This window comes from Nematolebias whitei, chromosome 21 (genome assembly GCF_014905685.2).
Source record: "Nematolebias whitei isolate Nwh7 chromosome 21, NemWhi1, whole genome shotgun sequence".
NCBI classification, from domain to species: domain Eukaryota; kingdom Metazoa; phylum Chordata; class Actinopteri; order Cyprinodontiformes; family Rivulidae; genus Nematolebias; species Nematolebias whitei.
In genome coordinates, this window is record NC_056518.1 from 32490920 (window position 1) to 32513734 (window position 22815).

The window sequence follows — 22815 nt, forward strand, 5'->3', positions numbered from 1 at the left end:
TGCTTCAGTTACTACTTCAGACTTTACTGCTTCAGTTACTACTTCAGTTTGGGTACTTGCCAATATTGAGTACATATACTGAGTATTCAATGAGTTAGTGCATCAGCATTTCACAATGACTTCAGAAACACATTTATTTTATTAATAACCCATTAATCACGCCTTAACATCAGCTGTGTTTATCTTAAAACATCTCTAAATATGGACAATTTTTATGTTTTGTCCTCGATAACTTGCAAAGTGGAAAAGGAAATGACATCATCAAGCATGAAAGTGGTACTGGCCTGAAGTATCGGGGTGTTTTTATGAGTACTTGAAGCTGGTATTGATCCAGATTTAGACCTGGCTGCCTGTCAATCCCTGACGACTTCACCATGACTCCCTGCTGAGTTGGACGATTCCTGATCCAGAACGCACTGAGTCCTGGCCTGTCTTGTCCTCCCCTCGTGGCATTTCTTGATCCACCAGCCAACCACCCAGAAAGACGGACTGATCCATGAACGATCTGGTAAGGAGCATATTTAAATATCATTTCCTCACTTGCAGTGTTGAATCCAGTTTCCTCCTCATTTTGTATAAGTATTAAATCCCTGTTGTGTGTTTCTGTCAGTTTTCTTTGTGATAAGCCAGAGAATCCCACCACAGCCCACAGACACCTGAGTAAAGAAGGACACAGACTGCAGGAGCTTTACAGTGGCCTAATCCAAAAATAAAACAGCAATGAGAAAAATGATCTCCATAAATGATGGGCTGCAAATAAAGTTCATGACTTTGTTAAACCTTCAGAAACTTAAAGACCATGCAGTCTGCAGATCACTGACATGCTCACCTCAGTAGCCTCTCCTTATGCAACACTTCTTGCCTTATCACCATCTGCTGTTGTGATTCTCTGCAGCATAATGAGCCCAACAAACAGCAAAAGTCTGTCACTGTGTTGACTTCATGCTTAAGGATTCAGAACCATCTGTGCCCTCCATAAAATCCATAAAATGACCTGAAAAACGCATCTTACTCCCAAAATGTTTGCACATTAGGCCTTGAGAATGAATATGTGCTCTATTCCCATTCTATCTTTCATGCCTTTGTGCCGATAATGAGACAGGAACACCATAATAACACGTTTCTTTGTTGCTGCTTTGGTTTGGAGCTCTGCCTATGCACCATGTTGTCAGTCTGAAGGCTACAGCTGGAACGCTGCAGGCTGATTCCCCAGAACACAAGTTCTAACCTTCCTTGAAGGAACGCACATCACCCGCCACCTTTTTATGCCAATTTTATCCTAAAGTCATCCAATGATGGAAAGGGAGAGGACAGTAGAAGTTTTGGTCAAACCTCGTTAATGATGATTGCATGGACTGTTAGCACTTTAGCTTGTTGTTGGTATGATTACATGATTTACAACCATTTCTGTGTTGACTGAATTTGATTAGCTGTGGCAGGCATCTTTATTTGGGTTGACTCCAAAAGTAAATTGGTAATTGACGTACATCCATTGATAACTGAGAGCTTTACTAAAATCTGTTCAGCACTAACGGACGGACCATGAGGACTCTAACAGGTACTGCCTAAATTTTAAGCAAAGGTGTAGAGCCTTTTTAACTGGTAATACTCTGGAGAAATTTGATTTCACTTTGGCACAAATCTGAAAAGAAGGGCAGTTAGTATTGACTATGATTGATTTATGACTCTTCAGGGGTCTCCTCAGCAAGTCATCCTCCTCTGGACCTGTCCAAACCACTGTCCCTCCTCTGGACCTGTCCAAACCACTGTCCCTCCTCTGGACCTGTCCAAACCACTGTCCCTCCTCTGGACATGTCCAAACCATCTCAATGTGTCCTCTCTAACAAACTTTGCAAAGAAGCAAAGTGTTAGTACCTTAAAACACATCCACAGGTTTGGCCCCCAATTAACTCAATGTTACAAGCTAGCCAATCAAAGGCTTCCAAAGCAGTGACATCATCAAGGTGGAAAGGCTGAGACTGTTTAACCTGAGTCTGTGGTTTTACAGAAAGGTGAAGACGAAGACTTCAGGTGAGGTGTGCAGGAGGTATGTATCAGACTGGAGGGGAGCAGTCACAAAGAGATGTGAGGGACACAAGTACGTAGAAACGGTTAGTTTTAGATTTCTCAAAATGTACCAGGAGCTGTAGGTTGAATCACCATTAGTGTTCAACGTTCCAGCAAGAGTTGTGCTCTGTCTCTGTATCGATTGCAGTGATACCCAGATACAAGGATCGAAGAGAACAGATACCAAGACTCAGGTTGTATTTACAGCATTTAGTTATAAGGTGATAATTCATCAAACATGCCAGGGAGGGAGCTGGAACCATGAAGAGCAAGGAGATGGTTATTGGTTTGCTGGCAGGGGGTGATAATGTTCTGTCTGCTCTGTCTTATGGTAGAGGTAGGAGTAAGTTGTGTGGAGAGATGACCCAATGGTTCCAGGCAGGAGGCAGGCCAGTGGTAGGAAGGCGTGGAGCTCGAGCTCAAGGTCCACAGAGGAGAATCCAGGAGGACATCAGGGATTATACACATTGGCAGGTAATGCTCCAGCGCTGACTGGATGTCCTCTGCAGCCTTTTATGCTCCTCTTGCTCATCAGACTGATGATCCTCAGCTGTGGCAGCAGGGAGCTGGCAAAGCAGGACTCCCACAGTCTCAACCTTAAATCCTGGTGGAGAGCCCATCAGCCGTCACTAGAGATAACTGATCCCAGTTCGCTCAGGTGCTGCAGGAAGTGATTAGTGGAGGAAAATGGGAAACAGACACTGGTATCTGCACAGTTCTCCTAAACTGTTTAAATGCATAATGATCGTAGTGTAGGTAAACTTGTGACTTGGAAGAAAATAATTTAACAAAATGATCAAGCAACACAATCTTTCAAATCTGTGCTGATGTTTTCTAGAACAAACAAATTCTGTTACATGTAGCTGGGAATTAGCTGAGAAATCAATGTCTATTTGAAAAATGTAGCAGTGTGGTTCAGCAAGCTAACGTTGTTGTTTTATTGACTATCTGCACCTTTCCCCTTCTCCTCCAGGACCTGAGGCTGTGTGAGCGCTCCCAATAAGCCACATATGTCAGGAAAATGAAGATGTATGGTGCTGCGTGGTGCACAAATGAATTCCTCCGTGCAGTGTTTCCCCTCCTTGTTTTCTTTCAATTTGGCCCTCAACACCATAGTTGCATTGTGCCTCTCAACCTTAATCTGTTCATTCACCCACTCCCCCCCACCAGCCCCCTCAACCAGCGGCAACCCCCTCCTGGGAACCATCAGGCCTGGGGGACCCCTTTGTTTACCTCAGATTCAGAGAAACTGGAGCAGGTGCAGAAAATAGAAGCAGCTGCACCGTGAGGCAGCTCCTGTTGGTCTTTATTCTGGAGCCTGCGCTCATGTGTTGATTTAAAAAAATGAAGACAATAAATAAAAATCTGGTTTAATTAAGGCTTCATGGCAACATCCATGAGTAGATGTAAAGCAGAGGTGAGTAATGTCTGTCCTCCAGACCAAATTCAGGTTCTTGGAACCCTTTACCCAGCACAGATACGTTCAAGTGCTTAAATAAAACAAATAATATGAATAACCGAGGACGTTTCTGTGAGATATTTGGCGGTAATGCTTCTATACATGTCAGAATCAGGGTCAGTGAACACAACACAAGTGATCAAGAGTCAGCGCAAGAGAGATGGGGTGATTGACAGGTGTCGATTATTGCAACTGCAGAAAAATGAAACGTGGCATGTCAGATTTTTCCAGGAACATTGACGAGTAATATTTTTTTAATGTGAAAGTGAAGAGGAAACCCGCGTGTTTAGCCTGTGGGTGTTTCCACGCTCAGCAGTCTGTGCTCAGAAGAAAACACGAAGACGGAGTCGACGATGAGTTTGTGAATGAAAATCACTGCTGCAGCCGGACTGCAATATTAATCAAAATATCACATCTGACCAGGACAAGGGCACACGAAGGGCCAAAAATAATTATAAAGAACCATCCATCATCTTTACCCGCTTCTTTCTTTTCGGGTCACGGGGGTCACTGATACGCATGTCCAGCAGTCACTGTGCAAGAGGCGGGGGACACCCTGGACAGTCCATCACACGGACACCTGGACAGGTCTCCAGTCAGTCACAGGGACACATAGAGACAAACAACCACTCACTCTCTCTCTCTCACCTAGAGACAATTTAGAGTTACCAGTCAGTCTAACGTGCATGTTTTTGATCTGTGGGAGGAAACCGGAGTACCCAGAGAAAACCCACGCAGCACGGAGAGAACATGCAAACTCCACCCAGAAAGGCCCCCAGCCGGGATTTGATCTGGCAACCTTCTCGTTAAGAGGCAACAGCTCTACCAACTGAGCCACCATAATCAATATCTATACAATTAAATTTATTTGATACAATTTTGAGACTAAACTGTGAATATTGAGATTAAATGTACAGTTAATGGTTGACTGCTGGTTACTTAAACAGCCTGAAGTGAACCCAGCTGTGCTTCTGAACCCGACTAACCTTATTAATTTACTTAAATACTTACTTAAATTGATGCTTTTGAGCTATGGTATTGGAGGAGACAACTACAAATTTTGTGGACAGCACGTATCACCAACCTGGAAGTCCCAGAGCGAATCAAACCAACTTCTCGTTAGAAGCCAGAATCACCAAACAGCGATTAGCCTACTTCAGCCACGTGTTGAGAAGCCGCTCCTTGGTGAAAGACATCATGCTCGGAATGGTTAGCGGACGTAGAAGACAAGGCCGATCAAGAACTCGCTGGCTTGACACCATTAAACAGGATACAAACCTGACATTTGCCAAATAAAAGAAGCTGTATATGATCATCAAGGACGGAGAATGTTGGTCCAATGAGTGCCCGAGGATCGACCACGATTGAACGGATAGTAGTAGTAGTGGTACTCGACTTCTGTTATAACTGGGGGTTATGGGTGCAGCTTTAGTTAACTACAAAATAAGGTGCTGTATTTTAGCTGTAGCAGTTCGAGTTTCAACTTGCTTCTGCTGCACCAGCTGGAGGAACTTCAAGTCTCAAACACTTAGTTTTGACTTTTAAACTCTCAGATTTTTTCCTGGTCTTGGGTGCTGTATTTGATAGGCTAAATATCAATATTCTAAGCTGTTTGATAAGCTTTACATATTTAGAAACAGTTTCTTGCAGTTAGCCCTCAGTGAATGTTTGAGACTCCTACAAGTAAAAAAAAAGTCTGTGGGTTCTGCTGCAGTGGGATGGAGATGGTCTCAGGTTCACCTCCAGGTCTTTCCTGGTGGAGTGTACATGTTCTCTCTATACATGTGTTAGTTTTCTCCAAGTTCTCTAATTTCCTCTGTCAGGAGAATTTTGGAAAAGGTTTATGGATGTTATCACTGCTACTGTTAAATTAATATTGAACCATGTGTGTCAGTTCAGAGTTTTTTTCCTCTCAGAGAGGAGCCTGCATGCACCTGACGCCTCCGAGTCTAAGAGGCTGAGGTCATCGTGCTGATAAACGTGTATATAAAAAAAACTTCTTGTACACTGCCCGTTGCAGATTCTCATGATGGGACTTTCAGCATGTAACTTTGAGCATCTGTATAAGCCTGTTTTGTGACCATCTGCCCTTGCAAGTAAACTGGATTGAAAAATCTTCTCCTGTCTTCATGTGCGAGCTTCATTTTTGTAAGTAGATAATGCAAGAATATTTTTATCCAACATTTTGGTCCTTTAAGCCAGATACAAACCAGTGACCTAATCCTCCTGCAGACTCAAAACATGAACTTTAGGTACAGTAACTCTAAATTATCCTTCAGAGTGAATGGTTGTTTGTCTCATTCATCCCTTTGTGTCCACTGTGATAGACAGGAGACCTGTTTGGGGTGTCCCCTGCCTCTCACAGTGACTTTAAGCATGTAACTTTGAGCATTTGTATAAGCCTGTTTCGTGACCGTCTGCCTTTGCAAGTAAACTGGGTTGAAAAATCTTCTCCTGTCGTCATGTGCAAGCTTAATTTTTGTAAGTAGATAATGCAAGAATATTTGTATCCAACACTTTGGTCCTTCGAGCCAGATACAAACCAGTGACCTAATCCTCCTTCAGACTCAAAACATGAACTTTAGGTACAGTAACTCTAAATTATCCTTCAGAGTGAATGGTTGTTTGTCTCAGTCGTCCCTTTGTGTCCACTGTGATAGACAGGAGACCTGTCTGGGGTGTCCCCTGCCTCTCACAGTGATTTCTGGAGACAGACACCAGCTCCCCACGACCTGGAAAAGAAAAACTGGGATGAATATCAGAGGAATGTGATTCCAGCTTTTCATTGAGTCAATCCAAACTCTTCATCCATGAAACCCCAGAGAGGGTCAAACTGTTTGTCCTCTACCTCACAGTGCACTTTTTACACAAAGCATGCATAATTCACTACAGAGCACTCAAATCTCTCACACTGAGAGTGAGACACATTTTAACAAGTTCACATGCTCGCACACCACACAACATTTTTCAACACTGACAAATGAGGAAGATCAATGCACAAAAATCCTAGCCAATGAACGTAAGAGGTGAGTTTTGATTTAAGTCCATACAACTGTCTTGAATTATTGACTATCACTATCAGCCACTTTGAAAACTGTGAAAACTGTTGTTTTGTTGTTTTGCCGGGTGAGGTCAGATCTATTCAGATCATGTATGACTGTAAGACTAAAAAGTTGTGATTAAATAATGTATTTGCGTAAGCGACACACGGTTTAAGTTGTGGTGTGTCTTTACTTTCTCTATGAACAATTGGTTTGCGCATGTCCCCCATCGCTGAGGGATATGAAATGAAATTAAAATAAAACAGTTTTCCTTGATTGAACATGAACAAGGAACATAAGTAAACCTTAATGTTTTTGGTGCAGAATATTCAAGTGGATAGGAGTTGCACCGTGTTAAAGAACAGAGGGACGGATCCTGGAGAGTGGAGGGAGCAATTTTATCCACCACCAGGCACAGTGGTGGAGCCAGGGGGTGGCCAATGGTGATCTTGGCCACCAAAGATTGATTTACTGCCACCCCAAGTACCATCTTAATCATTTCAGGAAGCTATACTTTTAAGCAATATCAAAGCATAGTTTCCTCAAATGCTAGGGGTGGTTGGTTTGCGTATATATGGTGGTGGCCATCTTTAACTTTGCAATAGCACAATTTTCAAAAGTAACCTTTCATACACCTTGATGCAGATGTTGCTGCTGTTTATTGTCTTTGTTGTCCCCATTGCAGAGCAAAGAAGAGAATTGAAAATACCCTTCCTTTGTTGTTCTTTCTGTCTGTCCGTACATTAGTGGTGGCCTTGGCCACCACTGGCCACTCCCTGGCTCCGCCATTGCTCCCTCCACTTGCCAGAATCCATCACTCTGCTCTGCTTAGAACAAGAAAAAAAACCTCTCTGTTCTCTATGCAGACTAACTCCTCCCCACTTGAATATCTTGCACCAAAAACATTCAGGTTTACCAGCATTCATCAAGAAAACTAAAAACGTTCACTATTCAAATCCCTCACTGACGATGGACATCAGCCTACGCTTGTTTCCACTGACGCAGAGTTGCCCTATAGTTTTTCACACCATTTCTGCATTTTGTTTTAAATTTCGTGCATTTATTTGGTGCTGTACAACATGTCATGTGTCATCGTTCAGCCAATGTTATAGTTACCTCTTTTTTAATCACCACGCCGTATTTATTATATCCTTAGAGGTATTAAATGCTGCAGAAAAACTTCTTTACTCCAGAACCTTTTCTTTTGTTCCTTCTCTCATTATCCAGTTTACAGCCAGCCACACCTTTTAGATCTCCTGTTTCCACCTCCTGCAGGCATCGGGCGTGAAAACGAGCTCGGCTTGGTGACCGTTGATCTTCTGAGTTGCTCCTTGATGCCTCCCCCGTCTCAGTAACAGTCGCCCTCTGGGGAGCACTAAAATCTCAGCGTCACATCGCAGCTCCAGCAGACGTCAAGATGCCAGCAATCCAATCTAAAATATAAATGACCTTTCATGAAAAGTGCATGAGGATTCCCAACCCATAAATATTTATGGCTTTTACACATGTGCACACAAAACAACTGCATCAGGTGCCGTTTGGTTAATTCACGGCAATGTGCCGTCGGATACCTTTGTTATCGGCTATTGAAGAATACGGCAGCAACAGTTTCGGCCGAGCGAATGTGAAGGTTTGGTTCATGTTTCGTGCACTCAAAATCAGCTGATTTATGAGCTCAATCGTAAGATGGAAGCAATTTGTGAGAGTTGCAAGCCACTTATGGCTTCTGGGACTCGCCAGCATGTTGGGGACGACCTTGGAGGGAGCTAAAAAGCACGCGCCAGTGGAATGCCCACAAATCTGACCAGTTTGGATCATCGAAAGTACCAGCAGGACTTGAGGCTGATGAGAAATAACAGTCTGCCTGCATAAAATAACTACTTTTTTTCGTCCTCTCTGGCTCTCGCTTGAGGTTGCTGCTTGATTTTCCTCTAATGTTTTTTTTTTTCCTCCTGCTTCGCTCTGTGTGTGTCTGAAGCACCTGGTTTACATCTCCTGAATGTAAATTAAGATTATGGATCTGGTATCCTGGACGTTCAACTCTATCAACAAGATTTTCTCAAGAAAACGACAAGGTCCTGGAGAACCTGCGTGTCCAACTGAGGCACACGCTGTGGGGTACGTCATGGACCCGTGGGGGGTGTGGCAGCTGATGTACCTGTCAGTCCTGTCTCAGGAGGATGTTGAAGACGTTTACATATTTGGATTTATGATAGCAGGGACTCTGCTTTTTGGCATCGGCAGGGCTCTGTTTTATCGACTATTGAAGAAGACATCGGCAGCAGTTTCGGCCATGGAAAAGCTTCCGAGTCAGTGTGAAGGTTTGTTTTGTGCTATGAGTACTCAAAATCAGCTGATTTATGAGCTAAACTGTAAGGTGGAGGCAATTTATGAGAATCGCAGGCCACCTGTGGCTTCTGGGACTCGTCAGCGTGGTGGGATCGACCTTGAAGGAGACTCATAGCATGGATCAGTGGAACGGATTCCCACAATTAGACCATTTTGGAACCAGAACATCCAGATGGACTCGAGGCTGAAGAAAAACAACAATCAAAGCTATCTAAATCTGACTCCCTGCCGGCCTCGGAATAGGCCTACTATCAAATTTCTCCTGGGATATGGGGCTCTGTTCTATCCGCAAACACTCCCCACCCCCCGAGAACGTCTGTGAACGCTTATCAGAGCTGAACCGGCTGACATCAACATCTTATCAGGACAATGGTCTATCTAGAAGTGCTTCATTCAATTCAATTCAATTCAAAAATACTTTATTAATCCCAGAGGGAAAATATATGTTGTGGTAACTCATCATCCTGGTTTCATTAAAGAGTTGTTCTAGATGCTGATGGCTGTGGGCAGGAAGGATCTCTTGTAGCGTCTGTCCTACAGCAGTTCTGAAGAAGCCTCTGACTGAAGACACTCTGTTGTTTTATGACAGTCTGATGAAGAGGATGCTAAGGGTTGTCTATAATGTTCTTCATTTTATGAAGAATCCTTCTTTTACAATCATCTCCAAAGGTTCTAGAGGAGTCCCCAGAACTGAGCCAGCCTTCTTTATGAGCTTGTTGATCTTTTTTAAGTCACTTGCTCTGGTGCTGCTACCCCAGCAGATGATGGCAGAAGAGACAGTGCTCTCTGCAACAGACTTCATTTTTGCTAAATCCTATAGTTAGGGTCAGCTTGAGTTTCCTGAGCTGTCCCTTAGTTATGCTGCTATAGGCTTAGATTGCTGGAGGACAAACTGACCACACTTTTCACTCTGCTACTGTCTTTACTTACTCTGCTCAACCTGTTTTGTATTTGTAATTATTTTTTCTATCCTTAACATGTGTTTTTTTTGTCTTTCAGGTACACCTGGACCTATACCTGGACCTACCATTCTGTGTTCGTCTGTCTCTCCTTCCTGTCCACTCACACCAGCCGATCAAGGCTGAAAATAGCCAAATGTCATCTTACAGCTAAAAGAAGCAAAAAGCAATTTTAAATGCTAAAGTAGTAAAATGCTAGCTAAACCATTACCTAAAATCTTCTTGTAACAAAATGCTAATTAAAAGTAGGAGAACATTAACTATTAACGTAGTAAAAGGTGAACTAAAAATACCAACATGATAGCTAAAAGTTGCATTAAAAGACAAAACTAGAGTAAGTATGCTGAATCAAAAGAAAAACTTTTGAAGGTATTAGAGATCCCTTTGGAAACATTTCTGTAAATAAAATTATATATTTTTTAAATGAAAAACATTACAACAACCAAAAATTGTTCTGAATGCGCTGAACGGTTGATGTTCGAAAATTTATCTCAAAGTATGCAGAAGTAGTTACCCGTCAAAGTATGCAAAAGTAATTACATGTTAAAGTATGCAAAATTAGTTACACGTCAAAGTATGCAGAAGTAGTTACACGTCAACATATGCAGAAGTAGTTACATGTCAATGCATGACAGAAGTAGTTACCCATCAAAGTATGCAGAAGTAGTTACACGTCAAAGTATGCAGAAGTAGTTACTCATCAAAGCATGACAGTAGTTACATGTCAAAGCATGACAGAAGTAGTTACACGTCAAAGTATGCAGAAGTAGTTACTCATCAAAGCATGACAGTAGTTACATGTCAAAGCATGACAGAAGTAGTTACACGTCAAAGTATGCAGAAGTAGTTACTCATCAAAGCATGACAGAAGTAGTTACATGTCAAAGCATGACAGAAGTAGTTACATGTCAAAGTATGACAGAAGTAGTTACATGTCAAAGCATGACAGAAGTAGTTACATGTCAAATATGACAGAAGCAGTTACACGTCAAAGCATGACAGAAGTAGTTACATGTCAAATATGACAGAAGTAGTTACATGTCAAAGCATGACAGAAGTAGTTACACGTCAAAGCATGACAGAAGTAGTTACACGTCAAAGTATGACAGAAATACTTACACGTCAAAGTATGACAGAAGTAGTTACACGTCAAAGTATGACAGAAGTAGTTACATGTCAAAGTATGACAGAAGTAGTTACACGTCAAAGTATGACAGAAGTAGTTACACGTCAAAGTATGACAGAAGTAGTTACACGTCAAAGCATGACAGAAGTAGTTACATGTCAAAATATGACAGAAGTAGTTACACGTCAAAGTATGACATAAGTAGTTACACGTCAAAGCATGACAGAAGTAGGTACACATCAAAGTATGACAGAAGTAGTTACACGTCAAAGTATGACAGAAGTAGTTACATGTCAAATATGACAGAAGCAGTTGCACGTCAAAGCATGACAGAAGTAGTTACACGTCAAATATGACAGAAGCAGTTGCACGTCAAAGTATGACAGAAGTAGTTACACGTAAAAGCATGACAGAAGTAGTTACATGTCAAAATATGACAGAAGTAGTTACACATCAAAGTATGACAGAAGTAGTTACACGTCAAAGCATGACAGAAGTAGTTACACGTCAAAGTATGACAGAAGTAGTTACACGTCAAAGTATGACAGAAGTAGTTACACGTCAAAGCATGACAGAAGTAGTTACACGTCAAGTTTCACGAAAAGAAACTGAAGAATAAAGGGAAACAGGATCTGTATGACGTGAATGCTGACAGAGGGTTCACACAATGAGCTGAGATTGTGACGACAGAAACGAAGCCTCTGTTTCAGGAGGCTTCTATTTTTGTCCGGATTTACTCAGAGTTTGGCTGGAGGCCTCGTGCAGGAATATGTTGGGAAGGTTTCGGTGAGTGTGGATCTGCGGGGGCTGGTGTTTGTCAATGATCTGCCTCTGTGCTTCCCACCACTTGCTATAAGAGAGTCGGGCCTCTCTCTCGCCTGTCCTGTCCTCCCACAGCTTCCGACAACCCCCCCGCTCAGTCATCCACAGAAACCTGCAAGAGCGTCATCTGTCGCTGAGTCAGGAAGTGATGTACAAATATGGGCCTTTTCAGGAACAAGTAACACATGTTTTATCTGTTGATATAAATGTAAACAAAGATTGTGGTATAATTAAAGGGCTAACAGTCCTTGAAGGAACTGCCCCGTCTTTAATGCCAGAGTTTAAATAAAGTTCTGTCCAGAAGACATGATTTAACTGTTCTGTGGTTTATCTACCTGATGACTGAGCTTACTGACTGTTTATCCATTTAGGTCAGGTGTGCTCAGGCTGATTCTGTGAGTAGCAAGTTAGCCACCAGGACTAAAACATTTGATTGCTGTGCATGATGATGGATCGTTTTGGACGGATGGTCCCTTTTTGCAGTTCCTGGGGACTCCACAGCAGACTGGCTGGAAACACGTCAGTATGGTGCTATTTATAAGACAGACCGTGGTGGCAGGCCTCGGACTGATGAAGACTTTCAGATGAAAGACGAAACGTTTCTTTCAAGAAGAATCGGTCCAGATCACCTGATTTAACCTTCTTTGTGTGATTCATCTTAAGATCAGGTGGCTCCGTTTGTAGAGCTGCCGCTTCTCAGCGAGAAGGTTGCTGGTTCAAATCCTGGCCTCGGGACCTTTCTAGGTGGAGTTTGCATGTTCTCTCCGTGCTGCGTGGGTTTTCTCGAGGTACTCCAGTTTCCTCCCACAGACCAAAAACATGCATGTTGGTAACGTTAAATTGTCCCTAGGTGTCCCTGTGATGGACTGGAGACCTGTCCAGGTGTCCCCCTCCTCTCACACCGTGATTATTGGACATGGGCACCAGTGACCCCCACGACCCGAAAAAGGAAGAAGCGGGTAAAGATGATGGATGGATGGATCTTAAGATGAACAGGAGTGAGTTATCGCTGTTCAAACCTTGTAAATGATGTTTTATGTGATTTCATGCATTATTGTGACACCTCACAAGACGTATAAAGTCTCTGAGTGACGTCGACTCTCAGCTACTACCACGCCAGCTTTGGCTCAGTTCCTGTAAACTGGAGGATGCTAAAGCCATGTTTGTGTTGCTAAGCTCAGTTAGCCGTGTCACCGTGTGTCATTTTATCTGCTGGGTGCTACAACACTTCAGTATGGAATTATCATTAATGCCAACAATCTTTTTTTAAATTATAGTAAGTGTTATTTCTGTTGTTAGAGAATGTGGACTTTTTTTATAGTCCTCCGTCGTGGAGGAAAAAGGGAGATACCTCCATGCATCCGTCCGTGCATGTTGTGAGCAGAATAACTTGAAAAATAAGTGAGGCACCAACTTCTTGGTATGTGGCTACATCTAGGCTTGAGAACGTTTCCTTCTGAAAATTGGGTTTCCACATCAAAATCCAAAATGGCCACCGCCATACATAAATGTAAACCGACCACCCTGATCATTTGAGGAAACTATGCTTATATATTTTTAAAGTAGTTTCCTGAAATGATTGGACTGTCAGAAGATTAATCTACAGAGGTCAAGGCCGGCAGATGTGCTGGCTTTCTTAGAAAACTTTACTGACGAGCATTTTGTAACGAGCATAAATGTTTTTGCACAGAAACCTTAGACAGCGTTTGTCGTGAACTGGACCTGCATAAATCCACTGAAGCGAAACTCTTCATCCAAACCTTTGCTATGAAAGGTGCAGACAGCTTCCTTTGAATTTAAAAATTAACTTTAAAACTAAACAGTGCTGTCTGTAATCTGCACTGAATCCTGAACAAACTTTGCTGCAGAGCAAACGTCTCGCTTCCAGCAGAGATGTTTTTCACATGCGCAACAGTACGTTCACGCTAAGAGCTGCATTAATTTGATAATGTGTGAGTGTTAAAAGCCTCCTCAGAGCTCACAGTGTTAATGCGTTTAGACTGATGTTTAGCTGAAGGCAGGAGGGTTTCCTTCTTGCTATTTGAGTGCAGTGAACAGAACTGAATCACTAATGAAGCTAACAGAGCTGCCTTCATAATCACTGCCGTCTCTAAAACAGATTCTGTCACTGAGTAGCTTGAGAGTAATAAAAATGGGCTGCGTTGTTTCATCTCCTCAGGGAGCACAGAACATGCAGGTAAAACCTGCAGTAATGCTTCAGTGTTAAAGAAAACTAATACTGTACAGGAGAGTTCAGCAGAAATCAAGGACAAAAGTTCAAAGTTCTTTATTTGTGCACAGACCAACAATCCATGCACACGAATCATGACGCTGCTCAGCCTTAAATATGCTGCCAGAGTGATCAGCTGGACTGAAGGCAGCTGTCGTCAGCATCACAACCAGCCGTCTCACTCTCAGCCAGCAATGGGCGATCAACAGAAAACAGCCAAATAACAGAATTCTGACCAACCGTTATATTTTACACCAACAACATAACTTTTGAAAAGATTTTTAAGCATGAATCAACCTCTCTCTGCTCCTACACGACAATCTGTTTCATCCTTGTCTTTTCATTGAGCTTGTGGTTCTGTTGGTGATGAATCTGCAACAAGACGCCGCTTTGGAAAACCGAGTAAGACGCACAAAAAGACGTCCAGCTAATTATAAGTTGTCACGGATAATTACAACCTCCCCCAGTGGCTCCAGATGTTGATTAGGATGTTGGAACATCTGGTATTCAGTTTAAATTTTCGGGTTGGATTAATTTTTCCTCGGGTGCATCTGGTCTCATCTCGCCTCTGATTCTGCTGACTCGACGGCTTTAAGGAGACACAAACGTTGAACTCTTCCCTCTTTAATCAGTGAACCAGGAGCGTAAACATTCACAGCCACATTCAATCTTTAAAGCTATGAAGATTATAAACGTGGTATAACTCCAAAATAGACAAAATACATATGTTCAAGACATTCCACACATCACAGACTCGTCAATTCATGCACTCATGCTCACATCTGTGCACTTTATTAACTCATTCCTTACCTGTGTAAACACAGTAAATAAGGCACATTAATGATGACTGCCATTAAGGTGGTGGTCCGCTCCAGTCCTCTCCTTTCTACACAGGACTCCGGCCAGCATAAACAAACCCAGCGCCGAATGCAGAGGGTCTCCCAACGATCTGCCTGATCAAAATTGATGTTGCGCCTCTTTTAAATGCGCTGATGATATTTCATACATAGCCTGGTTGTGAGTCTGTATGCCATAGCCTGCACGATCTGTTCCGGGACAAATTAATAATAATAAAAGAAATAAATAAATCTGTACCGGGACTGCGGAACCTGAAGCACAATCTGTACAGTACGCTGGTACTCAGGGCGCTGGAGTGGTGCGCCCAGAATCTTCCTATCTCTTGTAATGAAGAGGAGCTAACTGTGCATGTACAGCTTTTAACGAGAGTCTATGGGCAAAGATTCTTGCACCCCCAGGGCAGAAATATGTCATCAATTAAAATTTTTGAAAGAAACAACTCATCATTAACTATAAAATATCTGTTTTACACAACTACAAAAAAAAAAAAACATAAATTTCAAAATATTTTTATTTTATTATTTCTTTTTTATTTAATTTTTTAAAGTCTTCAATGTAATATGGTGAGTGGTTTGAGTGTTGGGGTGGCGCCCTAGCACCCCCTATTTATGAGCCGCAACTGAGATAATCAAACTTTTTAAAAAATGTTCCTTTCATCCATTTTCTTTGGCTGCTGTTGCTGGTTGGTATCACAAAGGTGGCTGTAACACCTGGAGCAGAGGAACAGACTCAGGACCTGGAGTAAAAGGTAAGAAGCTGTATGTACAGCGACGTGTATTTACAGGTGACACTGAGAGGATCTGGAAAAAGGAGGGAGAAGAGTCAGGGTGGCTTTCTGAAAGGTAGTGGTGAGGACACGAACAGATGTCTTTCCTTGCAGGTTTTTTGAGGTTCCATGGTGCTGAGAGGAGGGTGGAGGATCCAGGTAGGTTTGGTATTAGAGGATGAGGCAATAGTGATGGTTACCGTACGGGATTGTAGACAGGAAGAGGAGCAGCAGGACTGTCGGAGGTCAAGGTAGGGGTAACAGGAGTTCCAGGGTAGGGCTCATCTTTGGGGGTGCAAAGGAGAAACAGGTAATCCAGGGTTTGGTCTCAGGGGAACAGGGACTACGACATGGAACAGGAAAGTATCAATTTTCATTCAAGCAGATGCTGGGAGGTTGACGATACTGACGATACTGACAATACTGACGATACTGAAGATACTGACGATACTGACGATACTGACGATACTGACAATACTGACGATACTGAAGATACTGACGATACTGAAGATACTGACGATACTGACGATACTGAAGATACTGACGATACTGAAGATACTGACGATACTGACGATACTGAAGATACTGATGATACTGAAGATACTGACGATACTGACGATACTGACGATACTGACGATACTGATGATACTGATGATACTGAAGATACTGATGATACTGAAGATACTGACTGGTATTTAATGTTCCAGCAGGGACAGGAACAGTTCCACAGCTTTTTATACCCTTTTATACCTGGAGCTGTAAGAGCTGCCAAAGGAAAACACTGGAACCCTGCAGTTGGGAGGAGCTGGTGTCTGTCTACAGGAGGCGAGGTACACCCTGGACAAGCCTTCTGTCCATCACAGGACTTTTTCTAAAAAATATATGTTTTGTTAGATGATTTTGCAAAAGGTTTTCTAACGATGAGACGAGTAAAGCTCAAAACAACACAAACGCTGTTCAAGTTCAACTCTCATCAACCGTTCAGCGATGAAACCTGGTTCCAGCTTCTTTAGCAGCTTTCAGCAAAGTTCAGCAATAATGCATCCACACTCACAGAAAATGTCTTTTCTCTAGTTTTAAGATGATCCTTGTCCAAAACTTTGGCATGATTGTAACAAACATTGAGTCTTTATTTGATTTATGTGCATCTTACTCTGTTTCCATGGCTGGACGAGGACTGAACAGTTAAATAATTAAACCAGTTTCATTTAAAAAGTCTGATTTTCAAGAGGATAAGTGAATAAAGAAAAATCCCCTTCTTTCAGAATGTCAGTCCAGCAAACGCCTTTTGACAGAAGCATGTTTCTCTGTTTTCACAGAAAGTGTGAAAGGCTGCAGGCCAGCGCCATGGCAACAGCATGGAGGGTGCTCCTGTACAGAAAAACACATTTCAAGCGTTTACCGTCATTTTCTTGTTCCAAATATTCACTGCAAGCATTTTTATTAAAATGTTTGGTGTGAATTTGAATTTTGGAGATGAAGATTCAAACAACATCCAGCGTCGTTGGTTGTAAAATGTGGATCCGTCAGTTTCAGAGGCTCCGCTGCCTCACTCCCACTCATCACACTGGAAACCTTGAAATTACTGGACGGAGCAGCCGTTGTCACGTGGACGGTCTCTGAGAGATGAAGAAAGAGGCGGCACGACACTAAATGTGCGCCCAGATGAGGTTCACGTCCATGCAGTCTGCTGGAAGACAGAAGATCCCAGAAATATTGTAAAGGAAAATCATTTCAGCTGTGAGAGACAAGGAGCTCCTCCAGCAGCTGAAGGAACAGTTCGGTCATTTTTCAAGCAATCTTTAGTCAAATCCTCATCAGTAGCTTTCATTCAGGCTAAAGGCTAACCTAGAGTCCTTCAAAGTCAGAATTTGTTCTTGCTGGTGAGGTTGCACGACATTAATTGTGTCTTTGTGTTCTCACGTGGTCTCTGAGAACTTGTTCTGTGCACAAGCACCAGGCAGAACGTATTTGAAGGAGCTTTGTACTTGCAGGGGCTGTGTGCCAAGTATTGTGTGATTGGTTCGAACTTTGCAGGTCTGTTTGTGCGGAGAAACGTCTGAACTGCGCTGCTCCCATTTCCTTTCAACTGCTCCGCTGAGGAGCAGCTGGCCGAGGCCGTTAGGAAAAACAATCTTTATAAGAGTTCCAGCAAAACTTTGAAAGATGGTCAAACAAGTCTTATGAAGCGAGTCAACAAGCTTGTGGAGAGATCGGTCAAAGGTGCGGCTCTCGGTGATTAGACTGTCCAGGAGGGAGTAAACCTCACACGGACGGTGTAGAGACACATTCGATCGATATTGTGCAACATCTGTCGGAAACCATGCTGGTCTCTTTAATTTACCTAAAAGCACTTCTCTGTTAACAACAAATACCAGATCCTCCATCAACACCTGAAAATAAACATCCACTCTGACAAATGTTCTCTGTGTTTCTTTGATTGTTTGTTTGTGATGCTGAAGTAGAAGAGCTCACCAGGACTTCTCACCACAGCTGCTTCATGAAATATCCAAGTGAAAAACAACGACTCACAGCGAGAACAAATATAGTTGTTTCTTATGGGCTGCCGTTTGTAAAGTTACACTGTCAAAAATTAGCAGCAATATTTTGGTTTATTTAGACTTTCATAAGAAAAAAGTTTTTTTTTTCCAGTCATATTTTCAGCATGTTATTCATACATTTATAAATGTCATACTTCACTAATTAATACTTAATATTCAAGCTAAATATTTAGTTTACAAACTAAATACTTAACTTGCAAGTTAAGTATTTAGTTAGCAAGCTAAATATTCAGCTCCACACTAAATATTTAGTTTACAAACTAAATGTTTACATCCAAAATAAATGTTTAATTTGCAAACTAAATATTTAACTAGCAAGTTAAATAATTAGTTATTGAACTAAATGATTAGATGTAAATGAAATATTTAATTTCCAAACTAAATATTTATTGTCCAAACTAAACATTTAATTTCTAAGCTAAACATTTAATTCCTAAACTAAATATTTAATTTGCCAACTAAATATTTAGGTCGGACATAAATGTTTAACTTGTTAGCTAAATATTTAGCTTGCTAGCTAAATATTTATCTTGCAAGTTAAATATTAGTTTGTAAATTAAACATTTAGCTTGGACATAAACATTTAGTTTGTAAGCTAAATATTTAGATTGTAAATTAAATATTTAGTTTGGAACTATGACATTTACAAATGTATGAATAACATGGTGAATATGTGACTTTGAAAAAACAACTTTTTTTCTTATGAAAGGCCAAATAAAGCAAAATATTGCTGTTAATTTTTGACTGTAACTTTACAAACGACCCCCCATAGTTTCTGATGGAGCGTAAATCAGCCCTGATGCCAAACTGAGGTCATTTTGAAGTTCCCTTGTACTCCAACTTTTGACAGATGATGCTTAGAGACAGATGTCCTCTTCATCCACTCTGACCATGTCCTACAGATGTCCTCTGTATGCACACTACACACAAAAAACACCATGTTTACAGTATACCCTGTGCACGTTGAAGTTTTTATATATTTGGTACTGTGTTGTTGCTTTTTTTAACCTGAGACAAATGTTCCTAGTTTCTACAATGAAGAAGTTACCATGGAAACCATCGTCCTCTGATCAGCTAAGCGTTTAATCAAAGGCAAATTAAAAGCAGAATTAGAAGATTCTTGCAGAGTGTGTGTTTACTGTCACGTGTGTGGGACTAACAAAGGAATGTTTCTTTCTTACAGAATAACAGTTTTAGAGGCTCATGGAGGTTTACGGTGTCTCCCCCTTCAACCAGCAGGAAACTGAGCACATTAATGGAGTTGGAGAACAACTAACCACACTACGACTTCCTGCTCTGTGCTTCTTGTTCTTTCTGCCACAGTGGAGAGGAGCCCATGAATCCTGAGCAGTGATTCGTTTTGTTCCGTAAGTGGAGCAGAGCTGATGGCTGGAGAAAGGGGCCGATGGTAGGGGCACAAAAGGATGTCATTTCAGGGATATTTTTAGAGAGTGAGGTGCGCTGATAACCGGCTGCCTGCAGCAGTAATGACTGCTCTGAATGTGCACAATCCGACCGGCCTCCACGTGAAAGGAACATAAACAATAAAGCGCAGACGCACAGTCTAAATTAAAGGCCTGCCATTCCTTAGATGAATGCATATCACCCATCACTTTTCGTGCTAGAGCTTTAGACCAAGTCTTATGATAAAACTGAAAGAGGTGTGGACTTTTAGGTCAAAACTTGTAAATGATGATCTGCACGGTCTCATGCAAAAATATGAGCTCTTGTGAGATTTGTTAGCGCTCAGCTCATTTTTTAATAGTTATCAATAATATTTATAATTTTTATCTGTTGCCAAGAAGATGCAGCCTCTTTTGCCCTTTTTAAACTTGATGTTCGTTTGTTTTTGTGCACTTCATGTTTTGTCTAGTAGTTCAGGGGATACAACCATGAGCTCACAAATATTTACTGAAGTATGTAATGTTAAACAAATTAACAACAAAGACCATGCTCAATAATCCAGGTATACAATCCAACATTTTTCAGTCAGGTCATCTGGACAGTTTATTTTTTTTTTGTGCTGAAACGTTTCACCTTCGATCCAGAAGGCTTCATCAGTCAAGGAAACGCACAACAAAACTGATTCTTCCTCCAACAGCTTACTCCAAAGTGGAACAAACCAGTTCTGCTTGTGATAAGATGGTCTCTTTGGTACCCCCTCCTCCATTGCCGGCCCTCTTCCTTATTGACAGTCTTTCAGCACAAAAAAAGAACTGTCCAGATGACCTGACTGAAAAATGTTGGATCGTATATCTGGATTATTGAGCATGGACTTTGTTGTTTTAGGTACAATAACGCCACCTGCTGGTTCCAAATAAAAAGTATGTTTTCTTACAAAATGATTTTTTTTTAAATCCACCATGATTCACCATGATCTATTTTAATTTAATTTCTTTATTTATTTTAATTTATTGATCTATTTCCTATTGATCTATTGAGTGATCTATTTCCCTTGAATACACTTTTTCCTAAAAAAACAAAGATAAAGGTTTAAACATCTATTGTTTAAATTAAAATATCTATCTATCTATCTATCTATCTATCTATCTATCTATCTATCTATCTATCTATCTATCTATCTATCTATCTATCTATCTATCTATCTATCTATCTATCTATCTATCTATCTATAACTAGCTACTAGCTGATAACTACTCAGCTGACTCCTGCGTCACTTCCGCTGACGTCAGGCGCACAGCGGAAGTGACTGCTTGTCAACGGACATGGCGTGTTTGCTAGCTGGCAGGACGAGTTCAAAGATGTTTTCTTCACTAGGGCAAACCGAGCTCCGCTCCTGGACTTGTTTTTTCTTCCTGGTGATTTGTGGGACATCGTCACCAGTTTGGGCCAAGCCGGAAAGTCTGAGAGAAGTGACGGACGGGAACTGGGAGACGATCCTGACGGGAGAATGGATGATTGAATTGTTAGTGTCGAGCGCCGCTAACGGCTAATTTAGAGAGTTCTGCTTTTATTTTGAATTGGCGTAAACCGAGCGTGAATTCCCGCGTTAGATACAAGACTCTGGGTCTTGTTCCACATCGTCTCCCCTCATTTAGTCCAGTTGTGTAAATGTCTAACCATCAGAGCATTGAACGCTAGTCTGTCAGTTTGCTAACTTCAATGCTACTGGCTGTGAAGAATGTTGGAGTCTGAGCCTCGACACTTTCTGTCCCGCAGTTACGCGCCCTGGTGTCCAGCATGTCAGCAGCTGCAGCCGGTGTGGAAGGAGTTTGCAGACTGGGGGGAGGACATGGGAGTCAACGTAGCCAAGGTGGACGTGACAGAACACCCCGGTAGGCCTGAACGATGCCTCTGCAAGCTCACTGTCCTTATCACGTGCACAGCTGTCTGCAGAAATACATCATCATGAACTCTATATCCTGATGCATGCTCAATAATCCAGGTAGAAAAATCCAAAAAAGTTCAATCTGGTCCTCTGGACATTCAAAAAAAACATACCTACTTCACATATGGGGAGCAATATTATAGGCAGAAACATGGGTGTGCTGTGGGGTCTCCAGTTTCTCCTGTTGTTGCCAACCTGTACATGGAGGAGGTAGAAAAGAGAGCCTTGACGTCCTTTTCAGGGACACCACCAAGTCTTTGGTTCAGGTATGTTGACGACACCTGGGTTAAAATCAAATCTCAGGAAGTCCAACATTTTACTGACCACATCAACTCTGTGGATAAATACATCAAGTTCACACGAGAAGATGTAAAAAATGGCAAGTTGGCTTTCTTGGACTGTGAGGTCTCAGTCTCGGATAGAGGACATTTGCAAACTGAGGTGTACCGCAAACCCACCCACACAGACCAGTATTTGCAGTTTGACTCCCATCACCCTTTGGAGCACAAGTTAGGAGTCATCAGGACTCTGTACCACAGAGCAGACAGCGTCCCCACTAGCTCAGGAGCCAGGCAGAAGGAGAAATCCTACACAAAACAGGCTCTAGAGCAATGTGGATATCCTAACTGGGCCTTCCTGAAAGCAGAGAAGAAACCCAAACAGGACTCCAGTCAGCCATCAGGTGAAAAGGAGGAACCCAGACCCAGACCAGTGGTCATTCCATATGTTGAGGGAGTATCAGAGAAACTGAGAGGTTTATTTTCTAAACATAACGTCCCAGTGGCTTTTAAACCCCAAAATACATTAAAGACTGGTTCATCCCAAAGATCCAGTCCCCCGGCACAAACAGAGTAATGTTGTGTATGCTGTTCAGTGTCAGGAGGGTGATCAGTCTTACATCGGGGAAACTAAACAGCCTCTGGCCAAAAGGATGGACCAGCACAGAAGATCAACATCATCAGGCCAGGACTCTGCGGTCTACACTCATCTCCAGGCCAGCGGTCACTCTTTCAGGGATGAAGATGTTCACATCCTGGACAGAGAGGAACGATGGTTTGAGAGAGGAGTAAAGGAGGCCATCTTTGTGAAAAGAAATCGTCCATCATTAAACAGGGGTGGAGGCCTCCGGGTTCAACTGTCCCCCTCTTACAATGCTGTGATTGCTAGTATCACTCAGCCCTCTGTGAACAGTAAACAACCATCAGCCTAACAATGGATCATTAGCACA

At 42.0% G+C, this 22815-nt stretch overlaps 2 protein-coding genes across 2 annotated transcripts in view; one reads left to right on the forward strand and one right to left on the reverse strand.

Moving 5' to 3' along the window:
- The window catches only part of trim9 (tripartite motif containing 9), a 107974-nt gene that overhangs the window by 47405 nt on the left and 37754 nt on the right, over nucleotides 1–22815 (reverse strand). The window lies entirely within an intron of this gene.
- The window catches only part of tmx1 (thioredoxin-related transmembrane protein 1), a 7603-nt gene continuing 5727 nt past the window's right edge, over nucleotides 20940–22815 (forward strand). Inside the window, exons 1-2 of the mRNA XM_037694640.1 lie at nucleotides 20940–21164; nucleotides 21419–21534. Coding sequence (XP_037550568.1) covers nucleotides 20965–21164; nucleotides 21419–21534 — 316 coding nt within the window. The 5' untranslated portion in view covers nucleotides 20940–20964. The remainder of the gene's footprint in view (nucleotides 21165–21418; nucleotides 21535–22815) is intronic.